This window comes from Phoxinus phoxinus (genome assembly GCF_949152265.1).
Source record: "Phoxinus phoxinus genome assembly, chromosome: 21".
In the NCBI taxonomy this organism is placed as follows: domain Eukaryota; kingdom Metazoa; phylum Chordata; class Actinopteri; order Cypriniformes; family Leuciscidae; genus Phoxinus; species Phoxinus phoxinus.
Window position 1 is genome coordinate 12759505 of NC_136896.1, and position 11903 is coordinate 12771407.

General features: G+C 37.5%; 1 protein-coding gene across 5 annotated transcripts; it reads left to right on the top strand.

The window, feature by feature from the left end:
- Positions 1–11334, top strand: slc16a5a (solute carrier family 16 member 5a). 5 transcript variants are annotated; one of them, XM_079594814.1, is made up of 6 exons: positions 1–391; positions 865–1032; positions 2144–2582; positions 5131–5274; positions 6088–6906; positions 10173–11334. In XM_079594814.1, the coding sequence occupies exons 3-6, from the start codon at positions 2285–2287 to the stop codon at positions 10418–10420; spliced, it is 1509 nt and encodes a 502-aa protein (XP_079450940.1). In that variant the 5' UTR covers positions 1–391; positions 865–1032; positions 2144–2284; the 3' UTR covers positions 10421–11334. The 5 variants fall into 5 exon arrangements, with proteins under 5 accessions (XP_079450940.1, XP_079450941.1, XP_079450938.1 ...); XM_079594815.1 differs by having other exon boundaries at positions 18–1032; positions 2179–2582; XM_079594812.1 differs by lacking the exon at positions 1–391 and having other exon boundaries at positions 773–1173.
- Positions 11335–11903: the final 569 nt, after the last annotated feature.

Consider the following 11903-nt stretch of genomic DNA (forward strand, 5'->3'; position numbering starts at 1 on the left):
GTAGTGCAGCTGTGCATAGGGCCTATTGAGACACGTTACGCTCTGTCTCAACTTTTATGTCCTTAAACACTCGTTTTTTGGGGTCGACAGCTAGTAAAAACTTATTTCTGGGTTTTTAGCTTGTTTGCTGTACACCTTGTCACATAGCAGCTTTTAGGCATTTTTCTGTCTTTAGTTAGAAGAAAGAAATGACAAGGGGCAGCCTCTCGCAATGCAAAGTCAATGGAGACGGTTGGATTGTTTTCCCCCCCGGTGTGGGCGTGGCCTAAATACGCTCTGTCTCTGTAGTGACAGACATTCTGCCCAACATCTTCCAAAAGTTCCACAGACTTTTTTCTTTTCTTTTTTTTTTCTTTAAATATCTCGACTCTATGGCTGTTATTTAATTCAGGTGATCTAAATCTACATTAAAATGGTCGTTATGTTTTTACTTGTAAATGATATTGGAAAATAATCGAGCGTGTTTTGGGTAAGAATAAGATGTTTGTTTTGGATTTAGAAACTTGAAAGTTACACAAAGGGCATAGCGTCATGGGATAAGTATAGTAGGTAGGCTAGCCTATTTTACTCTTAGTAGCCTACTGTTGGGGGTAATTTTACTATTAATAATCATTATAGCCTACTTACTGTATGAATGGACTAAAAAAACGCATTAGAATAAAGTATGGGTTATATTTGCTAAACTACGCAGAATATTGAAACCCGCCCTTTAGCGCGGCACTAGGCGGATGAGACCTATAGTCGCTCTGGGGGAAAGGCGAGAGGAAATGCCATTGCCCCGGTGCTCAAGTTTCCCTACGTGTAGACTGCTGTTAAAGGAGCCGTTACCAATTTCATCTAGCTCTCTCCATTTGTGTTATGTAGTCATAGTGCGATATGTGAGAGAACCTTCTGTTACATTCGCCTTTGCTTAATCGACTGGAGCCTGAAACTGCTCCCACAGAGTGTCTCCTCCTCCCTACCGCTGATGACAGCCTCCGCACGCAGCCTCCACAGCAGCACTGGCGTGGGTGCCTGAAAATGTGCTTAAAGGTTCGTTTGTTGTTTAGCTTTTCAAGCTTTGGATTTTACCGTGTTTGAGCAATACGCCTTTTCCCACTCGCATTGGGCTTGAAGAACATGATGCAATTTTGACATTGACTCCTGTCATTCCGGTGATGTGGCCAGTTTCAGGTAATTTCAATAAAATACTGTTTGGTTTGAGAAGCTTAGGCTAACGTTACTATGGCTTTAGTCGGTCAGACACGTCTTAAGTTTTTTTTTTTCTTTTTTTTTCTGAAGCGTTTTGGCAGCTATTGTAATCACACACATGTAGGCACGCATCGGTTTTTTGTTGTAGCCTATGTGTAAAGTCGCTTCTTCCGGAACAGCAGATCTGACATTATGTCGTCATGTACAGAATACCCTAAAACAGCTGTAGAAACTGAACAAAAACACCAGAATGTGAACTAAAATAATAAATAAAGTGGTGGGGATTGATTCATCCCAGTGAGTCGAATATTTTTATCTGTTCGTTTTAGTGACCCCTAAATTACATCGTTACGCCAGGTCGCGACACATGAATGAAAAGTTTGTCATTACTACTCACCCTCAGGTTGTTCCAAACCTGTATGAGGTTCTATCTTCTGTTGAACACAAAAAAATCTATATTTTGAAGAATGTGTTGACAGACTTTGACTGGGTGCCATTGACTTAGTTAAAAACAACACTATGCAGTAAGTCACTGTCTGGTTACCATACTAACCTTTTTCAAAATTTCTTCCTTGCGTTCAAAAGAAGAAAGAAACCAACAGATTACGAGAAAAAAAAACCGACTACATCCAGATGTGTTGTAGGTTTTAAACAAATGTTAATTTGGTTAATATTTAGTTAGGCTACAGATGAAACAAACTGATACATTTCTAAGGTGGATGTGACCAATAACTCTTCTCCCTCTCTGGTCCACTTGAACTTGAAAAGTAAACAGAGGAGTTTGACAAGTTCATACTAGAACTCACGTTTGTAGCTCCACCTAATATTGTGCATGTTTCTCTATATTAAAACAAATTTTGTTCTGTTTGTATGGAAAATTGTTTAAATGGATCTATGTTCAATAAGAGTATTGCAACCCCCCCCCCCCCCTTTTTTTTTTTTATATATATAGGCTTTTAGCAAGGACACTTTATTTTGGTGATCTAGAATATACAAGAATGTGTTTCCCTGCTCTTCTGCTGCTGAGAGCCCAAAGCCCCCCTGATCAGGTGGAAAAACCCGGACGGCAGTGACTTACCATCATTTAGAAAACATGGCACCTCAACAACCTTCCAGCATGGAGGAGCAGACGGGGGAGCCATGTGAGCCGGAATCTGAGGGAGAGAAACAAGGATCAAAATCGGATAAAAATCATCCAGCTACCTGTGATGCTCCAGATGGAGGCTGGGGATGGGTGGTCCTGGTGGCTACCATCCTTGTCTTAGCTCTGACACTGGCCTTCCCCGCATGCATTGGAATCTTCTACTTGGATCTTCAGGATGAATTTGAAGCCAGTAACAGTGAGACATCTTGGGTGCCTTCAATAATGACGTCAGTTCTGCATGCCGGAGGTAAGAATGTGATATAGTCAGTTTTTGTTTAGAATTTCTTCTACACTTTCAGGAAGGTTTCCTGAACACGTCGCACATACCATTGGTTGTTTAAAAAAACAGAGCAATATTCTGAAAGTGCCACAGAGTCACAGTATTTAAACTTTTTGGGAGAATAAACCTAAAAATGGCTTTCTTATAGTTGTCTCTCTAATTGAAACTTAACTTGCAAAAATACCTCCACTCCAGAGACTTGTTACTTTTCCAGCAATTGTATTAAAAATAAACACTAATCAACAATTTAATTACCAAATTATTTAACTCACCCCTTCTCATATTTGTATTCAATAAGTTTATACTCCCTTTTTAACCTCTGTGTGTGTGTGTGTGTGTGTGTGTGTGTGTGTGTGTGTGTGTGTGTGTGTGTGTGTGTGTGTGTGTGTGTGTGTGTGTGTGTGTGTGTGTGTGTGTGTGTGTGTGTGTGTGTGTGTGTGTGTGTGTGTGTGTGTGTGTGTGTGTGTGTGTGTGTGTGTGTGTGTGTGTGTGTGTGTGTGTGTGTGTGTGTGTGTGTGTGTGTGTGTGTGTGTGTGTGTGTGTGTGTGTGTGTGTGTGTGTGTGTGTGTGTGTGTGTGTGTGTGTGTGTGTGTGTGTGTGTGTGTGTGTGTGTGTGTGTGTGTGTGTGTGTGTGTGCGCGAAATGACTGTACTATATTTTAGTTCAAAAATATTTTATGATATAAACAATATTCATCTCAAAAGTAAACAAGGTTTGTATGATTTAAGGATTAGTTCACTTTTAAAAAAACTTTTGCTGATATTTTACTCACCCCTATGTCATCCAAGATGTCCATGTCTTTCTTTCTTCAGTCGAAAAGAAATTAAGGTTTTTGTTGAAAACATTTCTCCATATAATGGACTTCAATGGGCCCCAAACGGTTCAAGGTCCAAATGACAGTTTCAGTGCAGCTTCAAAGGGCTTTAAACGATACCAGACGATGAATAAGGGTCTTATCTAGCGAAACGTTCGGTCATTTCAAAAATAAAGAAAAAAGTTTACGTTTTATAAGCACAAATGCTCGCCTTGCTCTGTTCTGTGATGCGCGTTCGTGACGTCACGTAATACGCAATTATGTTGAAAAGGTCACGCTTGACGTACCGAGTCAGTGTTTACAAATGTGTGGAAGGAGGACCATATACATATTCAAAAGTCTTTGTCAGTTTATCATTTAAAATGCCCATTTCGTGTGCGTATCCTGGGTGTTGTAATATTAAAAAGCCTAAAAGAAAATTTTCGTCAGGACAGAAATGTTTTACTTTTTATAGAAGCGTGACCTTTTCAACGTAATTGCGTACATGACGTCACGAGCGTGCATCACAGAACAGAGCAAGGCGAGCATTTGTGCTTATAAAACTTAAACCTTTTATTTATTTTTGAAATGACCGAACGTTTCGCTAGATAAGACCTTATTCATCGTCTGGTATCGTTTAAAGCCCTTTGAAGCTGCACTGAAATTGTCATTTGGACCTTGAACCGTTTGGGGCCCATTGAAGTCCATTATATGTAGAAATGTTTTCATCAAAAACCTTAATTTCTTTTCGACTGAAGAAAGAAAGACATGGACATCTTGGATGACATGGGGGTGAGGAAATTATCAGCAAATTAGCACTATGCATTTTTTTGCTCTATGAAAAGTAGCGCTATGCATAATTTTGTTTAATAAGATTTTTTTTCACATTTTGTTATATGGCTGCCTTATGTTAAACTACTTTAAATTACTTTTTTCACATCAGTCTACAATCCACACACCACAATGACAAAGCAAAAAACACATTTGTGAAAACTTTGCAAATTTATTCAAAGGGAAAAACTGAAATAATTTTTCTCAAAAACCCCACTTGGAATGTGCAAAAAGGCAAATTTGCCTTTCCAAATCATGACCATTCAGTCTAATATGCCACAAGTTAACTCCACTCACAATGTAGTAACATCTACAAGTGACATTGGAATGCTCCTGAGCTAAATTTCAATTATCCCAGAAAAGGGTAATACTTATTATGCAATGTAATTATTGAATTTGTTATTTATTTTTATATAATTGTACAAAGTTATCACAAATCATTTTTTTTTGCTCTGTCATTATGGTGTATGGAGTGTAGATTGATGTGGAAATAAAGTTATTTAAAGAGGTTTAGCATACAGGTCTGCAACAAAAAATGTGAAAATAATGAAGGGGTACAAATACTTTCGCAAGACACTGTATATTACATCCAACAGACCAGGTTGTTAAAAGTCATTATACCCTTATAGCGGTAGTCATTGTAGCAGGCATAGAAAAAAAAGAAAAGAAAAGAGGAACAGCTAGATCCAACATTTATTACACACACTTAAGTGTACCTCTTGAACTGCCATGTGTCAATTACTTGTATGTTGATATTTGCTTAGCATATTTGAACAAGGCAGTACATTGTTTAAGGAAGTTCATTTGTGGTGTTTTGAGTAGCTGGTTGTTAAAAATGAGTTAACCATCTCAAAACAAAGCTTTTTTTTACTGTAAGCATTTTTCCTCCAGGTCCTCTGTGTAGTGTGTTGGTGGAGCGCTTCGGTTGCCGGGCGACAGTAATGTTTGGGGGAGTGCTGAGTGGTTTGGGGATGGCGGCCAGCTCTTTCTCACATTCAATAGTTGACTTATACATCACTGCTGGGGTCATCACAGGTCAGTAAGTCCCCAGAGGAAGTGATTATGACAACTTGCTTGATCTGTATATAAAAGAGCAACAGCAGTGATTACATAAACGTCATTGTGATTACATAAAGAGTTATCATCACTAAGCGCTTTACCGCCTGGCCTGACATGAATAAGACTATGAATACAAATATGATGTTTTTATTTCTTGAGCACACAAGAATCCTGCTTATAATCAGCATGGCTGTTATTTGGCTACAGGCATTCAGTACAACAGCACTACTGCGAGTGTGATGCTGTTTTAATTATGTGTGTTTTATTCAAATGACCACCCACAAAAATAGTTCCAAATGTTAAAAATGCATGTACTGAAAAAAATAAATGTATTATTTATAAGTTTCTAAAATTTGTATTAATATAAATAATATCAATATCAATATTAATTAAATATTTAATATTAAATCAAATTACATTTAATTGAATTAAATATTTGGTAATTAATAAATATTATTATTATTAATTAAATAGATAAATAAATGTATTTACATTTACAGCTCTGATAGCTGACAAGTAATTCATCCATGATCATTTATTTTATATTATTAATTGATTGGTTATTAATTATCAGATGATATAATATTGATTATCATATTGTGTAATCGTAACTAAATGTGTTATTTAAATGCACTTATCTACAGTTACAGATTGTATGTATTTATTATTCATTGATGATTATTTAGTACAATGAACTTCAGTTTTGTTTAGTAGTTTGTAATTCAGTTAGCAAGTTTGTAATCCATCAGTCAGTTCTACATAATGCATGACCCTCTGTTTGTTTTACAGGTTTGGGCTTCTGTTTGAGCTTCCAGCCCGCTGTCACCATACTTGGCCACTACTTTGTGCGGCGTCGTCCGTTTGCCAATGCGATGTCCTCCACTGGTACTGCTCTGGGTCTGTGTGTATTGCCCTTTTTAGGTGACTATCTGCAGAGTAAGCTGGGCTGGAGAGGAAGCTTTCTGGTTCTTGGCGCTGTGCTGCTCAACTGCTGTGTTTGTGGAGCCGTTATGAGACCGCTCAGGCCTCGTAAACCCAAAAAGTCAGAGGTGATGAGCAACAGTCCCAGTTCCCCATGCAAAAAGGGATGTGTGCCGGGAATCTGTCAGAGCTTAGGATCGTTCCTCAGAAGACACATGGCCTTCGACCTCTTTTACAGTAACCTGCGATTTCGGGTGTTTTCATTGGCCATCACTTGGATGATGCTGGGGTTTGTGGTGCCACTTATTTTCCTGGTCCCGTATGCATCTAAAACAATGGATCCAAGCCGAGCTGCCCTGCTTCTTTCCATCCTAGGCTTTGTCAACATTTTTGTGCGGCCTCCCGCCGGAGTGCTCTTCAGCCTTCCCTGGTTTAAAGGTCGACACATCTACGTTTTCTCAGCCGCACTTCTAATAAATGGACTCAGTAATAGTATCTGCTGCATTTCTCCCGAATTCTATGTGCTGTTAATTTACGTGCTGACGTACGGACTGTCCATGAGCGTGGTAGGCTCACTGATGTTCACCGTCCTGATGGATACAGTTGATATGAGTCAATTCCCGTCTGCGCTCGGCCTGCTGTCCATCATGGAAAGCGTCACACTGCTGATAGGACCTCCCCTCGCAGGTAAACTTTACGTATAAACGTTGTGTTTTAAATTATGTGTAATGTACGTTGACAGCACCATGTCACTGCCTGTATGTGTACGATTCAAATGAGGTGTGTTCAAGTCCTCCTGGGAAGTTTTCATAATTACAGTAATTTCAGTAATTACTCACCCTCATGTTGTTCCAACCCCGTAAGACTTTCGTTAATTACCCCGTAAATTACGATTATTTTTGATTAAATCTGAGAGCTGGATCACTCCTCCATAGGCTTCTATGGGATTGAAACTAGCCGGCTCAGGAAAGGTAGTAAAGACATCGATAAAATAGTCCAAGTGACTACAGTGGCTCAACCTTACGTTTATCAAGTGGCGAGAATACTTTTTTGTGCGCAAAAATAACGACTTTTTTCAACTATTCATTTTCTTCTCTGTGGGCCTCTGAGTGAGTTCACGTAGTGTAACAGCGCAGCACTTCTGGGTTGTACGTCAGCAGGTAGGCTCACTATTGGTCGACGCTGGTCGTGTGTGTGATGCGTGTGACCTACAAAACTTAAGGTTGAGCCACTGTAGTCACTTGGACTAATTTAACGATATCTGTACAAACTTTTCTGGGCCGGCAAGTTTCAATCCCATAGAAGCCTATGGAGGAGTGATCCAGCTCTCAGATTTAATCAAAAATATATTTTTTTGTGTTCCGAAGATGAACGAAAGTCTTACGGGGTTGGAACAACATGAGGGTGAGTAATTACTGACAGAATTTAAATTTTTGGGTGAACTAACCCTTTAAGTCACTTTTGTCAGTGCAAGATGGCGGTGTACCTTCTCTTATCCCCGGTACACATTGTGCGGTATTGGGCTGTCCCAGACAAAAGATGACCAATCATGGTGACTTCATGTGGTCGTGGCTCCTAAACGGTGGTCCAACATCTTACAGTGAGAGAGGTTCGAATACGGCCGTGGTCACAGTCTTGCGACCAAAGATAGCCTGCGATCAGTTTCTGACAGTGTCAGAAATTTAGCATGATCATCTCACAGTGTGTTTGCTGCTACAACCTACGTTTACTGACTAGCCAATAAAAATGCAACATGTATTGGCGTATTCATCAACACGACTGGAGCTAAAATGTAAAACTACTTATTCTAAGTCCATATTCTCCTCTTTCGCTTCCTCCTCTTTTTTTCAGCGCACACAAAAACCACAATCGCAGAAATGTGATTTATCTTGCTCTGTTTCCCACTAGCGCATGCTGATGATGCTTTATTCTTCTATACTAACTTGTGTCGTAGCCTACGATTCAATAGGTGTCATCATCGTACAGTCTATACATGTCGTCGTAACAAAGTTTATTAGACCCATGTCGTATAGTGTTATTTGTAATGGTCTTATAGGATTGGCAAAATTGTCTGTAACGGGCATTAATTAAGTACACAAACATAAAAAAGGTTTTTAACTCTACATCTAGAAAATGAAGAACAATGATTGTGCATGTTTGACTTTTTTCTGTTTTTAATTAATTTCTGAAAAATTACCGCCCGCAGATGTTGCATCCAATGATGTTTCTCAGAGACGAGTTTCTCGCTCAAAGAAAATCCAGAGTTTCTCGCTCATAGTTAAGACTTTGTGGTGGCGTTCATGTTCGTTCAGCTCATAAATACGATCATTTCGACATGACTTGAATGCACAAACAAGGCATCTAAACTCCAGAGACCATCCATTGAAAACAGACAGGGACTGTTTTACTGTAAATGTGGTCTTACTGGTATTTCAACATTTGTTCCTGCCCTAGACTTTGAGACAACAAGTAAAGCCTAGTTTCCATAGATATAGCAGGGGCGTTTCTAGCTTTTCATCATTAGGGCATTCAGCTCTAGCAACACCCCTGATAAACAACACATTTTGTAAAGTAAGGTGGTTGACCTGAAATACTTTTGGAGAATTGGAAAGTTTGGAAATAAACTGCATTTAGCTATTGTGCATTCAGCTTTATGACCTAATACGTCTATAAAAAAAAGCCTTTTATTGTCGTTTATATTTATTATTTCAAAATAATGGAAATGTATGGAAATTTTGTGAAGAAATAGTGACCAGTAACAGTACCTACAAAATAGTCTTTGTTACACATTCATAACAATTTCCCCCTAAAATTTTGATGTAAAAAAAAAAATGAACACATGTGTTTACCTAAAAATCCAACTGGTCTTATCCCAAGATCAGATCTTGCTTGGATCAGGAAATGAACATTATTTCCTGTCATGTCTCAACTGTCCTGTCAAAGTAAAGTCCCATACATTTTTTTTAAGGAATTCCCTAGTGATCCCTAATAAATCACTATGATATAGAATGAAACATACAATTATGTGATTGTGTAACTATCTGTGAGGGAGTGTGTGCCTGTGTTTGAGTAAAGAATGGAATGTCTTTTCCATTATAACAGCACTAATCTGGATTTGCCTGCTGGTGGGAACGAAGGCTGTGTTCTCCTTCTGGTCAAGCTTAACTGGCTCTTTCCCACACAGAAATGTCATTATTAGTTGAGCCAAGCACAACCTAGCACCTTGGAGTGCTACTATAGTAATACACATGTTTGGCTTACCTTATCTTGGGAAACAATGGGGTTAAAAGTGGGGCTACATGAGGTCTTAAAGCTTCACTAACAGTCTTTTCAACCACACAGTATCGTTATTTCTGTGTTGCAAATATTAATATTATCACTGGGATAAAAGTTTATAGTTCGGATATAAACCGCATTGAGACAAGTGAAGTTTTTATGAGTGAGTCATTGAATCAGTCATTCAAACTGTAAAAAAAAAAAAAAAAAAAAATCTGATTATTTAAACATTTCAAATAGACTGAAACAATTAACATTTTGTCAGAACCTCCAGGAAATTTCATGTTATTTTGTTTAGTTGTCTGAATCGTAGGATAACCATGATCTCTGTTTGAAGAAGAAAAAAAAGTCCAGAAAAAAAATATTTAAACATTGATATTAATAAGAACCATTATTAATAAATGTGCACCAATAATAACTGATCAAAATTGTTTACCAAATGAGCATATTTAAATGATTTCTGAAGATGTGACACTGAAGACTGGAGTACTTGCTGCTGAAAATTCTGCTTTGCCATCAACACAAATTGTAATATTTCACAATATTACAGTTTTACTGTATTATTGATCAAATAAATGCAGCCATAGTGAGAAGAGACTTCTCCCGTTTTATTTTTTTTACTTATCTAGATATGAAAGGAACTGTTAAATGTTATCATATCTCTACCTGTGTTCCAGGAATGCTTGTGGACAGAACCGAACAGTACACGTACATGTTCCTGGCCTGCAGCATCTCAGTGGCCTTATCAGCTGTTTTCCTGATGGTTTCCTTTTACTTGCTGGACTCCCGGGATGCAGCCCAGAAGAACAGTTTACCAGCGTCTGGGTCTCCAGCTAAACCTGCAATCAATATGTCCACAGACTGCCAGTACAGCAGTGTGCCTACAGATGGGGACAAGACAAATAACCCATCATCAGAAGCTTAAAACATCACAAATGAATGACCTGGATCAGAGTTATTTATGTTTTTGTAATTGTGATCAATATCAGGTACAAATATATGTGACCCCATTTCTTGGTATAGAATGTGCTGTTTATAACTGTATCATTTCAGTGTGTCAAACCCTGGTTGTTTTGTACTTTGGTTCATGACACTTGCATTTGTAAATGTCCTGGTCGCACATCACTGGTTTGCCTTAAACAGTATATGCCATGGCGAAACTATGCCATCCGTTAATGCTTAATTCAAGAATATATTCTAAACGCTTCTTCATTCCTGATCTAAAATGACAGAACGTTGAAGTTATTTGCCCAGGAAATTAAGCTAAGTCAGGATTGTTTTCATCTCATGCCTTTAATATGAATTTTCTTCATTTTTCACCAGTTCATATTGGGGTTGGTAAAATTTTTGAAAGAAGTTTAAATAAAAATACAGTAATATAGTGAAATGTTATTACAATATAAAATAACTTTTTTCTATTTTAATATATTTTGAAATTCACTCCTGATGGCAAAGCCATTACTCCAGTCTTCAATGTTATTATGTTGATGTTTTATGTTATTATGTTATGATTTTGTGCTCAAGAAACATTTATTATTATTTAATATTATCTTATTCTTAATATTTTAGTGGAAACAGTGATATATTCTTTCTGTATACTCTGATAAATAGAAAGTTCAAAAGAATAGCATTTATTTGAAAGACATTTTCAATCTTTTGTAACAATATAAATGTCATCAGTCACTTTTAATGCATCTTTGCTGAATAAACTATTGATAAAAAATAAAAATAAAAAATCTTGCCAACCCCAAACTTCCATATTACACTGTGTTGTTTTATACATAATTTGTGTCACAAGACCCATGCACTGAAAAACCTGACCCTTATTGGAAGATTGTTGGTCTATTATCTCTACAGAACCTCTTTAACCAAGACACGTTTAAAACAAAGACTTCAAGTTTTCCTGTTCTCAGTGAGTGCTTGGGTATGAGAAAAGTTAAATATGTGCCCTTATGGTGTTTAGGTTCAATGATTATACAGAATGAGATTGTGTTTGTACAAAGAGCCCATTTTTATTGAATGTCTTGAATTATTATTTACTGCTGAACAGAAGTATCACATTTCACTTCGTGCTGATTTATATGTAAACTATCTTGTTGTTGCCCATGCTGTTATTGTGTTACTTTACCAAAGCAAATGACCAGCTTCTAAACGCTTAAAGGGCTGTAAAATAGCCCCTTGAGAGAGAGAGAGTATAATTTATATCACAATGTGTAATATAAAGTATTTACTACAAAAAAAACTTTATTTCTATACTCAATTTAAATATAAAACTAAGATGTATGCAGATGCTCTGCGGTTTCTTTTGCTATCAAATATCAATAAACAAGAATAATTATTGTTTGGCTTTTTTTTCTAGGTAAACCTGTACCCCACTTTATTTTAAATGCTTGGAGAAAAGTCTTTGG